The sequence below is a fragment of the Amblyomma maculatum genome, chromosome 2, assembly GCF_055883805.1.
Source record: "Amblyomma maculatum isolate TAMU_Amacu chromosome 2, ASM5588380v1, whole genome shotgun sequence".
Classification (NCBI taxonomy): domain Eukaryota; kingdom Metazoa; phylum Arthropoda; class Arachnida; order Ixodida; family Ixodidae; genus Amblyomma; species Amblyomma maculatum.
Genome location: NC_139345.1, coordinates 124,084,014 through 124,099,565, shown reverse-complemented (window position 1 = coordinate 124,099,565; position 15,552 = coordinate 124,084,014). Strand labels below are relative to the sequence as shown.

At 48.3% G+C, this 15,552-nt stretch overlaps 1 protein-coding gene across 1 annotated transcript in view; it reads left to right on the top strand.

The window, feature by feature from the left end:
• CROT (Carnitine O-octanoyltransferase) overlaps positions 1–15,552 on the top strand; it is a 66,268-nt gene that overhangs the window by 20,697 nt on the left and 30,019 nt on the right. The window contains exon 5 of the mRNA XM_084595246.1: positions 15,297–15,421. Coding sequence (XP_084451372.1) covers positions 15,297–15,421 — 125 coding nt within the window. The remainder of the gene's footprint in view (positions 1–15,296; positions 15,422–15,552) is intronic.

Sequence of the window (15,552 nt, the reverse complement as noted above, 5' to 3'; positions counted from 1 at the left end):
GGAGCAGTCCACTACGGTGTCCTTTGCAGGCTGAGTCAATTTGGGACGTTCAATCCCATAAACCGGATCAATCCAATATGGCGAATAGCCAAGTCATGATTTTTCCATCTGCAGGGTCGGAAAGAGCGCGTGTCCCTATATATGTTTAACTTGCGCTTGCGCACACGTCATTCTGTACCATCGTTCACTCCGCCGTGTGCGTATGTGTGGATGATTGACATGCGTGGCCTTATAGTCGCAGATGAAAACAGCTGCGATTCCGGCGTCATCTTGCCGACATGATTTCTTGCCCCCCCCCCCCCCCCCCCCCCCCGCACACACATACTTTTTTTTTTTTTCGCTAATGGTAGCCCTTCTGTGGGTAATTGTTTCGGGCGGTTTAAATACCCATTTCGTCTTTTTTATTTATTTATTATTTTTTTTTTTTCATTTTGTCCTCCCTCAGAATTCAGCGCACCTGCGCCGGATTCCCTCTCTCGTGTCGGTTCCAGTGTATAAATGAGGTACAGCAGTGCGCATTTTTGACTGTGGTTATATATACTTCTGGTCGGCATCGTTTAATCAGCAAAATACTACATGCAACTTGCTCTTTTGGCGTTGTAAAGCGCGACATCTCTTTCAATGAAACGGAACAGGTTGTCAACTTAACGCGAATGGTAGTTGTTCATAACAGCCCCTAACATATTAAGGCCAAAACCTTTAATGGCTTATACTCGCGGCCATGACCCTGCCCGTTCGCAACGAGAAGCGTCACACTTATTCGCGAGATTCCGTGAGATTGTGACGCATCAGCTGGTGACGTCATCGGCCAGTCTACCGGGAGGAAGAAATAAATCCTCTCTCCATCGCGAATCGAACCTCTATCCCTTGGATTCCCAGCCGAGTGCTTTAACCAACTGCGCCACGCCCCGGTTGGTGAAACGCACATCATAATTCTCCTTATCTACCGTGAGGATGATAGTAGCGATGACATGGACGCTGCAATTAGAGGTAATGGCAGTGATCACATTAGCAACCATAATGACGGTGCATTTAGTTTATAATGATAATGGAGGTAAGCGTGATGCACCATGCGCACCAGCAACGCTTAGGCTTTCGAATTTCTGCAGTGTAGATTCCACAGTGCTCTCGGATGCTTTTCATTTTTTTTTTTTCGCGACTAGAGTTGGGCCGTATATTGCCGGTATTTAATGACGGCACGGTGTGTAGTTTCCAAACGTGGTGCAGTGCGTCGTCGTTATTTTATTCTAGGTTTCATTTATGTGTTCCTTTGTGCATTCAAAGCGTGCTAGGTACAAAGCCCTAGCCGTCGCGGGGCATCTGAGCGTTGAAAGTGACAGGAAAAAGAGGAGAAAGAAGAGACTCTACATAGGTTCCAACTTCACGCTTTAAAGCAAAGAAAAGCAAAGATTAGAGGCTTGATGCACTACGCATGATGGAATAACGAATGTGCCTGATGTGGCGGTGGAAGGATGTTCCTTGTTCTGTGCAACTGATTATGCTGTCATTCTATTTCACTTCTGCCCGGCGAGGCCGATTCGCAGTTTACTCAGCGGTAGAAAAGATGTAATGGACCCTGCTAAAAAAATAAAAAAAAAAGAGAAGGTTAAGCGAGATTGACAGCAACGTTACGCATAAATAATTGTGGAACGGGCGATTTTTAACTGAAAAAAAAAAAGTTCCAAGCCATTTGTTTATAGGTCGTATAGGTGCCGTTGACGTGTTCCCTCGGTGACATCACGCTCAGCTTCGCAGCTTTGGCAAGCATTTTGAGCACTGTGACCTCCTCTGACTGCCGGCATCGCCGCCGTGTAGTATAGTGTGCGGCGCTAAAAAAACAAATTAAACGTTCTCTTTTTCTAAAGAACCTATACGATTAAGTTTCGCAGTTTGAAAAACAGACCTGAATGTTTCTTTTTTTCACTACGTGAAGTTTCTTAGTTTATCTTTTTTTTTTTTTTTTTTTTTTATGACGTGCGCCAGGAAGACAGCACTGCTTCTGATCCTCATCTGGGGCTCGCCATCAACGACCGGCCAGAATTCAGCGCGCCCTCCAGATTCGCGCGCGGGACTGTCGGGCCCTGTTTCACACGAAGCGGTACACCGATCGGTGTGCGGAAGGAGTCCGCTGTGTAGCCTTGGCCGCCGCCGCACGTATCGCGCAATCTCCGATCCTTATCTGACTCGGTGAAGGAAGAAAGGCCATCGCAGACGACGATATTGGCGACCCTCCAAGATATTGCTGGATAACGTGCAGCGCCGTGTATAGCGTTACGTAATGGGCGACACCTTCCCTCGACTTGCTCAGTTCAGAATACGAGGTGCCTGCGCGCAGGCAATGAACGGTGCGAACACGCGCTTAATTAAAGCCGGACTGTAAGGCCATTTCTTTTTTTTTTTTTTTGCGCCATTCTTTTTTTCGTTTGCGTCAAGCCACTGCTGGGAGCGTCAGCTCACTCCGTACTCATGTGGGATGTTCACTGGTGATGACAGTGCGTTTTGGGGTCTTGTGTGAACAGCGCAAAAAAGTCACACGATGATTGAAAGGGACACTTCAGGACTAGGTGGTTAGTATTCCTTGTTGTTGTGGCTGTAGGAAGAAAGAAAAGAAAATGCACGGGCCTGCTACTGGCTCTGTAGCTGAGCCACATTTGCTGCCTCGTGCGGACAGAAGAGAAAATAGACAAGAGAAAAAAAAAGACGAGGGAGACAAAGACGTGCACCGCAACGGCAGCCGTCGTCCACCACCACCGAAGCGGTGGCGGGTGCAATGACGGCCTACAACATATAAAAATTAAGTGGCAGGCTAGAGCCCGCCGCAAGCGGCGGTGACCTACCTGTCCCAGCCCCATCAGGGCCAGCTCCAGGGCTTAGTATTCCTTCAGTAAAAGCGCAAAAGCGCGCTCGCTGTTCCAGAAAACGCCCGTTTTCTTTCTTCTTCTTCTTTTTTTTTTTTTTTGATGGCGTAGAAACAATGTCAGCCGCTACGCCCGAGCCAGAATTTTTCTTTGGACTCTTTTGCATTGCGCCGCGAGTTTTAAATGCGGAAATAATTTTACCAACTTCTGATGAGGAAAAAAATGGCATCTCTATCGTGGCAGTCCACTCGCACAGGGAGCCTTGAGAAAACGTCCTTGTTTTTCCTATTATTTTTATTTCTTGCGGACGACTATGCCAGAGCGGCCGATAGAATAGCGATCATTCCCCTTGCTGGAAACCTGCTCCGCCGTTAATCACGTTGCAGTAAACATTTGCTACGCTCATGCATGTGCCCGCAGCAGCTGGTTGGACAGTCAGTGTGCTGCCCGCCCGGCCGTGCTGTCGAACACGTGAGGGAGATGCGTACGGCGGCACGCTCGTTGCATGTGCATGCTCCGTTTACTCTGTTTTTGTGCTGCGGAGCTGGTGTTCGGTTTCGGCGCTTCGGTGTAGCCGGCCGCTTGCAAGCCTCCGGCCGGACGTCGCGTGTCAGACCCATCATTGAGTTACTATGTACAGGGTCGTCCAGTTCTAGCTATAACATGGTCACTGATTTCAAAGTGTCATTGCGTCTGTCCCGGCCACGCAATAAAGCTAAGTGGCAGGCCTTGCGAAGCTCTGGCTCCCTCTGTGCCTCGCATCGCTACGCTTCGACACGTGCGTCGGATGAAATGTTGATTTGAAAGCGCTGACTATATGTTATAGCTAGAAGTGGATGACCCTGTACTTGTACATGTGATGGTTCTTTAGTCACCAGGGGCATAGTGGGTACAGATGACCGTCCAGACTGCGCTACAACTCCGCAGTCCCGTTTAAAGAAAAAAGAAATTGAAACTGGCCAAGAGCGCGCACAGTTGGAACACACTGCAGTCTGACGTCTTCGTCATTATATTTGAGAGTGCAGCAATGCTTTGAAGCTGGCTTAATATTTTCAAAGGCGCCTGTTCAACTATATTTGGAAACTATATGGACGACGAAATGGTCTTTTTTTTTTTTTTTAACTAAGAGCTGCTACATCCGACCAATTCGTATTTATTTATGGACAACCATCTGAGGCTGCGGCAGGGGGTCGGTAATTTGTGCACTGCATTTCGCATTTATTACCGCTCCGCTTATGATATGGAACTGGGCGCGTCCCACGCAGGGCGAGAAGACGTGCGCGAATTCACGGAAGATAGTAATTCAGAGTTGTGCGCTGCTTAAGGCACCTCTAAAAACGATTATATAGATTTGGACACGCGGGAAATTACTCCATTTAGATAAGTTTTCAATGTCGGGTTTCAGAAACTAAAAAAAAAAAAAACATTGGAGGGTCTCTTAGATGTCTCTTAAGAGAAGAATGGCGAAAGCCTACCCTTCCTATCCTATAATTTGTCTCCCATCGTTAGCCCCTTGTCAGCATTCGTTGCAGTGCTACATATAATTATAATTGGTTTACAGGAAAAGAAAGGCGCAGTATGTCACACTTTCTCCGACAAGTGTGAGATTGGAGGGTACACCATCGCTCCTGTCGCGTGGCGTTCCTTGGCGGGCGTTCAAGTGTGGCATTGCAGATGGCAGGAGCGCATCCCGCCTCGGCCAATCAGAACGCCGCAAAAGCGGAACATACTTTGTGCACGACAGCATGAGCCATTAAAGGCTTTCGTCTTAAAATTCTAGAGGGCACTTTGGACCACTAAAAGTGCGACGAGGCGAAAGCCATTATAGCATTCTAGATGGCGCTGTTATAACGCAGTGCATCGTAGCCCTCCACTACGGCTACCTACGGCACCTCTATCTCCCTCTCTTCGTTTACTCCCACCTTCTTCCGTTCAGTGTGGTAGCCCCGCCGGGGTGGTGCAGTGGTAAGACGTCCGACTACTGTGCCGGAGTACCCGGGTTCGACTCCGGCCGCGGCGGCTGCGTTTCGATGGAGGCGAAACGAAGAGGCGTCCGTGTGCTGTGCGATGTCAGCGCACGTTAAAGATCCCCAGGTGGTCGAAATTACTCTGTAGCTTTCCACTACGGCTCCTCTTTCTCTCTATACACTTTCACTCCCTTCCTTCCCTTACGGTGCGGTTCAGGTGTCCACAGAAACAAGTGTGACAGATACTGCGCCTTTCCCTTCCTGTGAACCAATTATTGTGTGTGGTACATTTGTCCGCGGAGAATTGTGACACATACCGCGTCTGTTCTATCCTGTAAATCAATTTGAAATGTCGCTGATGCCTGCTGTACTAACGCCTCCTAGACATCTGGGTCAGTGCGGTGCGGCGTTCGCGGAAGCGCCAAATGCAAGGCGCCGCACGGACGCCTGGATCGGACGCCCGTCGAGGTCAGCTTCGTCTATGCATGAATCGTCTGGTGACGGCATGCCCTGTCATGACGGTACATGGCACTCCCATTGTCGACACAACCAGCATTCTATTGAACGCATCAAAGTTCACCGGCGTTCTATAATTCGTTTACAGGAAAGGAAAGGCGAAGTATCTGTCACTCGTGGTATCCAACTATCATCCTCACTGTAGACAAAGGGAATTTTGATGAACGTTTCACGGTTCGGGGCGTGGCGCAGGTGGTAATGCGCTCGGCTGGGGATCCAAGGGATAGAGGCTCGATTCCCATTAGAGACAAGGTTTATTTATTTTTGACTATCTCCCTCGAAAGTGTGACACCCTCTACCGACAGCTCCTGCTGACAAAGATGAGGCATAATGGCTTTCGCCGAATGCCGGTCGTCTCTACAGCTCGCAATTAAGCCGTACATGACCGCACGGGCTCGGTATCTTGATGCCGGACGTCAGGACTATCTATACAGCTGTTATTTAAGCTAAAGAAAAATAAGAATAGAAAGGCACAACCGACAGACGGCCGGGACGTCAGTTTTTTTTTTTTTTTTGTGCCTAAATAACTACGAGAACGAACCAACTAGCCCCGCAACGCATATCGTTAGCTTAATTCCCATCTTCATTCGGCCGATTTCATTGGTGCCGCAGGGTAGAAAATGAAAAGAAAAGTGAAATAAGTCCACCAGGGCGCCTCCCAAGATGATGCAGGAATGATAGGAGGACGAGATATATGTGTGTGCTCGGTGTCTCGAAGCCCCAGCCATGCAGGTCGGAAAGGGCAGCTCTCTTACGCGCTCTGACTACGCGATAAGCAGCGCCCGCTCGGCAATCACTTTTATCGTGATCCCTGCCTCAAGGCCAAGGTGATAGAATGCGGCTCTCTTTTAGTGGCTGCGCGTTTCCTGGTTTACTCATAGCGAGAGAGATTGTGTTGTTGTTTTTAAGGCGAATTTAAGGCCTTTAATGGCTCATGCTGTCGTGGACAAAGTATGTCCCGCTTTTGCATTTCTGATTGGCCGAGGCGGGATGCGTCCCTGCCACCTGCAATGCCACACTTGAACGCGCGCCAAGGAACGCCACGCGACAGGAGCGATGGTGTAAGCGTCAAAACGTTGTTGTTGTGGCTGTAGGAAGAAGGAAAAGAAAATGCACGGGCCTGCTACTGGCTCTGTAGCTGAGCCACCTCCGCTGCCTCGTGCGGACAGAAGATGGATGGATGGAAAAACTTTATTTTCGTCAGAGAGCATGTATGGATGGTTCCGTGTTAGATGGCCATCAACCCATGGCTGACGGCGACCTGGGTGGCCCACTCCACGGCCCTGGTCTGGACGACCGGGTCTGAGCTGGCCAACACGGCCTCCCACTGCTCGAGGGAAGGATCACGCATAATATCCGCCGGTGGCGGTGTTATGCTACAGCTCCATAATATGTGGTCATAGGTTGCCAATTCCTGACACCATTTGCACTCCGGCTGAATGTCCGGGTAGATTTTTCTCAACACGTATGGGTTGAAGAAACATCTAGTCTGCAATCGTCGCCAGACGCATTCCTGCGCCTTCACCAATTGCTTGTCCGGGGGTGGGTAAATCCTCCGCTCAAGTTTGAAATGATTAGTAATGTCATGAAAGGATACCAGCCCATCTCTCGTGGACCTTCCCGGAACGTCCGGCTCACCTACTCGGCTGACGAAACCTCGAGCATTCATGTGAGCCGTCTCGTTCCCAGGATTCCCAGAGTGTGCTGGTACCCAGACAATTTCCGCCTCCGTAGTCCCTCGCCCCGTGGCCCGATTCAGCAATCGCGCCGCTGTGACAGATATTCTGCCCCTCGCCAAATTTCGGATGGCTGTTTTGGAATCGCTGAAGATCAAGTCAGCATTACTACTAGTAATAGCTAGTGCTATCGCCGCTTCCTCTGCAGTTTCTGGGGAGCGGGTTTTGACTGATCCGGAGGCGATCAAGAAAGGAAAAGACGAGGGAGAGAAAGACGCGCACCGCAACAACAGCCGTCGTCCACCACCACCGAAGCGGTGGCGGGTGCAATGACGGCCTACAACAGATAAACTTCAGTGGCAAGCTATCCCCCGCCGCAAGTGGCGGTGACCTACCGGTCCCAGCCCCATCAGGGACAGGATCAGCCACCCTTCACAACCTCGCCTTTAATTTGGCCACCCGTCCCAAACGCACACATGGAGAAAGTGTTATAGATACCGCGCCTTCCCGTTCCTATAAACCCATTATATTTATATGTAGCACTTCAACGAATGCTGACAAGAGGCTAACAATGGGAGGCAAATTATAGGATAGAAAGGGTAGGCTTTGGCCATTCTCCTCCTAGGAGACATCCGAGAGACCCTCTAATTTTTTTTTTTTTTTCGCTGAAAGTACAGCATTCGCGCACAGTACATGGCCATACATCATGCATGCGTCACTAGTTCGTGAAATTAATTGAAATTGCGGACCAGTTGAGACAGGATAGCAGCTGCGCTGGATGGGCGCCTTGTGAACTGTGTATCACTCAGCGCTAATTGGCAGAGGTGATTGAGTTGCCAGGCGGGAATCGTATATGGTGTCTTTTACTTCCGATGCTTGTCGCGATGCCGCGACGTGTCCGCATGTGTTTTCAAGTTAACTTTAGCCAAGGGTTAAAACAAAATTAACTGGTCTACCCTTCCTCTCCTATCATTTGCCTCTTATCGGCGATCGTTCCAGTGCTACATACAATTATAATTTATATATGACAGGAAAGCCGCTGCATCTGCCACGCTTTCTCCGGCAAGTGTGAGGTTGGACGCTACAACATCGCTCCTGTCACGTGGCGTTCCTTGGCCTGCGTTCAAGTGTGCGATTTCAGATTGCAGGAACGCTATAGATAAGAACGCATCTCGCGGAATCTCGGAGAATGACATATCTCGCGTACAACTCTCGCGCATGAGATTTCGATATAAGACTAGAAAGGCTTTCGCCTTATGATGGTAGGCCAGAAGAACCATTTGTATACAGCTCCCAGCCACGTGGTGCACGACAGGCATTTTTTTTCACGACAGGAGCTCGTGTCGCAGAAAAGCCGGTGTCGTCGGCGGCGTTGGCCGTGAGCGATAAATCCCGGCATGCACTTCATAAACGGCAAACACAGAAGAACCCGTCCTCGCAATCTGCGGCGCTGCCCCGACACGTGGCGCGCCACTCGCCCCTGGCGTTTTGCCGTGCACCCTCACGGGTTGTAAAATCAAGCGTCTTTCCTTTCTTTAGATCACTATCTTCACTCACCCGCTTCTTCCCTTCGGGCCGCGCGGGTACCGGTGCGAGGATGCCCCAGTACCCTTGCGTTTAATAAGTTTTCTCGCTCTCTCCCCTTCCAACATCCAGCGTGCGTCACTCGAACAGTGGTGTTTAGGCCATTAGGCGACGCGGCTCCTCTTTCCGCTCACAGCGCGATTGCTAGGTGAAGCATCTGATGCCGGACGCCTCTGACGTGATCGCTGCACCGTAGCGCTTCTGCTGGGAAAGCGTCCCCTGCGATGTGTGCCGAGCTGCTTCCGATGAATCATGCTTCTGCGTGGTGCTCCCAAGCGAGATAGAGGACGATTCTATCATGGCGCGTCGCTGCCCGGCTTTCTCCCTCCGAGACACCGAGTTCTTTGGTTCGTTCCGCTTGCTCAGGCGCACGTTTCGTTGCCGCGCCGAACACTGTGTGACTCAAGAGCATACCGAGCGAATGAGTGGGCGGTGCAAACGAGGTGCAATAACGCAATCGCGTTCCACTCTTGAAGGCGAAGCTTAAGCGTCCTCCAAATTTTTTCTAAATTGTTTCCTTTAGACTAAATGTGTTTTGTCCCGGGACCGAATGGTCATCCGCCCCGCCGGGGTGGCGCAGTGGTTACGGCGCTCGACTACTGTCCCCAAGGACGCGGGATCGAATCCCGGCCTCGGCGGCAGCTTTTCGATGGGGGCGAAAAGCAAGGCGTCCGTGTGCTGTGCGATGTCAGTGCACGTTAAAGATCCCCAGGTGGTCGAAATTTCCGGAGTCCTCCACTACGGCGTCTCTCATAGCCTGAGTTGCTTTGGGACGTTAAACCCCACAAACCAAACTAAACCGAATGGTCATGGAATGGTCATACGCGTTCATGGCGCATCGCGTAACGTCTGCGTCGATGGCGAAACATTATAAGACATCACATGTCTCGAAGAACCTTGCTGGTTATAAGATTAAAATACGTAAATAACAAAACTTGATGCACACGCAAAAATTACCCACAACTGCGGCTCCGTAATAGTACTGAGTATCGTGATCGTGAGGATATTTTTTTGTTGTTGTTTGGCAGTGCAGTGGTAGCTGTTGAAGAATTTCACAGCGGCTTGGTTCGAAGCTGTCATCTGGGTTCGTTCCGCCAACTTAGCCAACCTGCCATTTCTTTCCCCCAACCAGTGTTCTCGCATTGGCCATTTTCGTTTGCTTAGGAATTGGCAGCATTCCTAAATATGCTTTTAGCAATCGATCGACGGCTCCCAGAGACGTTCTGTTCCTCGATGGCATCGGCGGGCATTTTAGTCCATTGTAGGGAACGATTATTCTCTGGGGGCTCATTAGCCGCGTTCAGGTTCTCGTCGAGGCCCATCTTTTCTGCGCCTTTCGCCGGGTACTCTTCTCATTTATTACCGTCGTCGATCTCTGTCATTATTCATGTGCTAGGCCGAGGCCTCTTTATTGTCTTTCTTATTGCAGCCGGATCATAACTTTGTCATTATTCTGCTAGTGGAAACACACGCACGTGCCGTACTTTCTCTACGAAAAAAAAGTATACAGCCCGTCTTGCGTTCACCTGCGCGCCGTGCCATGCAGGCTGCCCCTGTAGCTTTCAGTGCTTTCCAAGCATCGTAACTCGTATTCTCTATGGAAACGAGGCGAACTAATTTTTGGGCTGCTTTCATTAGTAATCTAGAAGGTGTGCGTGTTTCATCATGTTATGCTGCAGGCAGACAAGGATTAGTCAAGTGCGGGGCTTTCTGGGCTAGGTATACAAGAAAAGCTAGCCATCTTTGGAAACCGCAGAAAACGGACGGAGATTTTTGTGCGAGGGCGACTGCATAAGTAATCGGCTGATAATTTTGCACACGGAATTAGAAAATGCAACCGCATAGCGCAGTTTTGAGACGAACCCACAACCTCACAGTGCTGTGTATATATATATATATACACCGGGTGTCCCAGCTAACTTGAACCAAGGGTTACAAAATAATATATTTGAGGTAGGTCAGTGAAACCAATTGCATACAACTGCCAGCCTGTTCGCGCACTACAGGCAATTTCTTGTTTTGGAATTACCTAATTAGCTAATTACGTTAATTTTTCTAATTTATTAAATATCAACTTTAGACCGAAAATGTGAATTGGAAAGTTGTAGAGCACCTTCAGAAACCCCCATTCCATTAATTGCGATAAAGAAAGTCTCACGTGTATCTTTTTTTCTGAGCTCAGAAGAAAGCCCGCGAAATACAAATAATACCACGTGACTAGCGCATTTGTGCGCCGCGATTGTGTTGCTCTCAGTCGTGGTTTGAGCGAACGAAATCAGCTGCTGCCGTGACCCGATGGTCCCGTTGCAGCGGCAGGCAGAAATGTTTGCGATGGTTCGAGCGAGCTCGAGCTCGCCCGTCGCCACCGCGATTTTGGCCAGGCCTGCGCACCGCAGCAGCCTACATCACGACAAGCGGATGGCGATAAAGAACCGGCAAATGAAGGCGCAGCGCTAATTTTAGTCGAGTCACATGATGTCATCTCGCCCCTTTACCCAAGCCTGTATGCGCAGATTCAGTGTCTGATACCTTATCGCTCACCCGTTTGTCGTGACGTTCGCTGATGAGAGAGAAGGAGGCCTTGTGAAAATCTCGGTGGTGTCGGTATCGGCTCGCCGCTCTCGCTGCTACTGCACCGTCACGTGGGCCGGCTGTCTGACGCGGGAGAAGAAGCCATCGATGGCATGTCGGCCTGCCGCTTTAACGGGGCCAAGAAGATACGGCCGCAGCTAATTTCGTTCGCTCAAACCACGACTGAGAGCACCACAATCGCGGCGCACAAATGCACTAGTCACGTGGTATTATTTGTATTTCGCGGGCTTTCTTCTGAGCCCGGAAAAAAAGATACACGTGAGACTTTCTTTGTCGCAATTAATGAAATGGGGGTTTCTGAATGTGCTCTACAACTTTCCAATTCACATTTTTGGTCTAAAGTCGATATTTAATAAATTAGAAAAATTAACATAATTAGCTAATTAAGTAATTGCAAAACAAAAAATTGCCTGTAGTGCGCAAACAGGCTGGCAGTTGTATGCAATTGGTTTCACTGACCTACCTCAAAAATATTATTTTGTACCCCTTGGTTCAAGTTAGCTGGGACACCCGGTATATATATAAAATGTACACATACAGGGTGTCCAAGCTAAATTTAGCCAGGGGTTAAAAAAAAATGAAAAATTTGAGGTAGGCCAGAGAAACTACTTGTATACTGTTGCCGGCCGTTTGGCGCACGAGAGGGAATTCTTGTTTTCCAATTAACTAATTAGTAATTTAGATAATTTTCCTAATTTACTAACTAGTATCTTTAAAAATAAATGGATTTGCAAACTTGAGGAGCACCTTCTAAAACCCACATTCCATTTATTTCTGATAAAGAAAGCCTCACGTGTATCGTTTTTCCAAGCTCTTTAGAAAACCCGCGAAATACAAAGAATATCACGTGACTGGCGCATTCAGGGACACTGGTGCGCACTAGTGTTCCTGTATATGCTGGAGCATATACAGGAACACTAGTGCGCACTGCTCCGGCGCGCCAGTTGCGTGGTGCCGTGTGACGCCATTGCTCCTCGCGCTTACGCAGCACAACTCTCCAGAGCCACGAGAAACTGCTCAACCTCGGCCAGTGTAGCTAACGCTACAGTGGCTACTAACGCTACAAAAGATACACGTGACGCTTCCTTTATCGAAGTTAATGGAATGGGAATATCTGAAAGCGCTCTCCAACTTTCCAATTCACACTTATGGTCTGAAGGCAATGTTTAGTAGATTAGAAAAATTAACAATTGTCTAATTAAGTAACTACAAAACAAAAAAATGCATGTTGGAAAATTGAAAAACAAGAATTGACGCATGGACACCGTTCACGGAATCTTGCATGATTTGAGTCACATCTGTGCAAGTTATACGTTAGGCGGACTCAGTTAAACAGCCGCGTTAAAGTGAGCTAACAGCCGCGTATTGAATGTCTTGAATGTGTCATTAAAAATTATGCATGTCTCTTGAAATTATCATTATATATGGCTTTGCTTTCTACTTTGCGGATACTTTCGACACAATGTTTTTTTGTTTGTTTGTTTGTTTGTTTTTTTTCATTCTGTCTTGTTTTCCGTCAACTCATTCAGTCTGCAAACATAATTCAGCAGTTCTACATCATTGGGCCCAGAATAGGTAGAAAGATAAGTGGTACTGTGCCTGCGCAAACGCTTCAATCACCTTTTCTAGTTGTTTTCGTGTTTTGTTTGTTCGAGGCGTAAGCACATGCAGGCACTTGTACCTTGCTCGAAAACACACTTTCTCCTGGAAAGTCGTGTCTTGCAGCTCTTGCAGCTGCTTAGAGACCAGCCATGGGTAGCTTCATCGTTCCACGGTTTAACGCACGTTGTCGTCTGCAGAAACATGAAAAAGTACTCAGGTTGCGTACGGAGTCTAACTCAATATGGCCGCCGGCACGGCGCTACTTTCCAGGGACATGAACTGGTGAGGCGGAACTTCTGAGCTGTCCGAGAAAAACCTGACGCCGTACTCGTGTCAGAAAATAGTCCGGGACTTCCGGGGACTGAAAGTCGTCACCGGAACACGTCATCAGCCGACATTGAGCTTCCATTATAGTGCCTAGAAGCTTCCATCGAGCTTTCTGCGCGTCTACATAATGCGCTTGGTTTTGGTTTTCTGGGTTTGTGGGGTTCAAACGTCCAAAAGCGACTCGGGCTATGAGAGACGCCGTTAAGGAGGGCTCCGGAAATTTAGACCGCCTTCTGTGTTCTTGACGTGCACTGACGTCGCACAGCACACGGGCGCCTTGCTCGTCGCCTCCATCGAAAAGCGGCCGCCGCGGCCGGGATTTGATCCCGCATCCTTGGGCACAGTAGTCGGGCTCCTTAACCACTGCACCACCACGGCGGGTGGTTTCGGTGTTCTGCGGGAAAAATGCGCCAGATTTACTCGCGTTGTCGAACTTCAGAGAATGAGTTTTTTCTTCGTTTCGAAAACGCCTCTTCCTTTTCTTTCTTCTTTTACTAGTTCTCATCAGTGCCAACCATCGCGAGCTTGGTAGAATAAAAAAGCTATTTGTGAATTTTGAAGAATTGACTGTGTAGTTATTTAGAATAATTTTCTGTAAATTAGGCCCGTCCTAAAGCAGACCGTGTTTTCTGTATTAAAAAAACCATTTTTTTGTTTTCTATTTCGAGCTCAATATATGTTTAGGAATTCTGCTGCCCCAGAAGTGACATATTCGCGAAAATGGATGGTATCCTTGGGCCCGCGTTCTTTTTCTCCCCGCGGCCTTCCATGGTGAGGCGATGCCGTCTGAAGTGTGATCAGGCGGCGGCGCTTCTTATATCGCAGCATGTTTGTGCAGCCGTCGCTGTTGCAGGCCACACTGCTGCATGAAGCCCGTCTGGCGAGCGCGCAGCGGCCTCTATCGCAAGGCCAATGGCGGCAGTCTTCTGTAAAATAACGTAACCGAGCAGAGCGCACACTCGGGCCCTGTAGCGGCCACGCTCGAGATTTCGCGACTCCGCCAAACGGCTTTGCGACTCCAGAAATAATAAAAAAAAAATGTTTTAGTTTAAAGGGAAAAAAATTCGAGGACTCTTAGGTGACTAAAGTGATGAAAGGCGAAAGCCTGAGTGCTGCATTCTGCTATGCGACTGTTGCGCATGTAGCAATGAATACTGTCACGAGTAAAGCGAGCGACTACTCTTTCACATTCTGCGAGTGCATTTTTCAGTGAATTCTGCTTGACGAGATCGCGCTCCTTGTATCTTCGCAGTTCTACATTTACTGTTGTGTGGTTGATTTTACCGGGTGCGCGGTATTAATTAGTGATTAATTAACTACTCAGCTGACTCTAATTAGTAATTATTTAATAAGTAAACATAATGATTGATTAGCAATAACTAGTAAATATTAATTAGTAACTAGAAAACAGTTATTGGTCAGTTGTAATTTAAAATGTGTACTTAGTAATTAATAATTATTATAAATAATTAGTACTTAGTAATTATAACCAGTATTGTTGATTAATAAGTAATTAATTATTCAATAATTAATTAGTTATTGATCATTACCATGTAAGGCCATGCATTTGCGCATACTGTGGTGGTGATTTGTGATTATTAGAGACCTCCATGACATCATCCTGTCTCAACCAATCGGAGCCGCCGCAAAAACGTGACACTTCAGTTGACGACAACGTTGAGGCAATAAAGGCTTTCGCCTTAATAACCGAGAACCATGTCCAGGTTCCAAGGGTTTAGCCTTATCCATCTATAGATTGTTTATTCATGAAGAAGCGACCGCGAAATTTTCCCAGTTCCAGTAATCTTTCAAGGTGTAAACGGCGACTCAGCGTAAGCGCCTGCATCGAACTGCGCGATGCATACGTGAAAATGAAGCCGAAAGTAAATGCGTGGCCTTCGAGACTTCATGATTTGACGTGGGTATAGTCCGGCTGGTGGTGATGATAATGTGCTGTACTGAATACATGGTCATGTGTATGGCGTACGTACGCTTTTATAGACGGGTGATGTTCACAGTTCACCATTGGGACTGAGCTCTGCAGTGGCGATGAAGAACTGCTGTCACGAAAGTCAGTCATGAGATGCTGCAGTGCATTTCTGCATTGAAGCCTTATTGACTGGCATATGCTGAGTTTTTGAACTAGGCTTGAAACATCGCTTTTGTGTCTACAGGGAAAGGCTAAAGCCGCAGTCATTTCGCAAGATTCCGTGGACCATGCACCAGTTCAGGAAGTTCTTCAACACAACCAGGGTGCCAGCCGAAGGCAAAGACGTGCTCGTCACCAAATTCCTCACAGGTGAGACACCATCGATACCTGCACACTCCGTTCGTGAACAAGAAAACAAACTGCAGCTATTTAGCGAAGCGTCCTCAGGCCGAGGTGGATTGATGGAATAACTTAATTTGCACCCTCAAAGGAATCGGAGG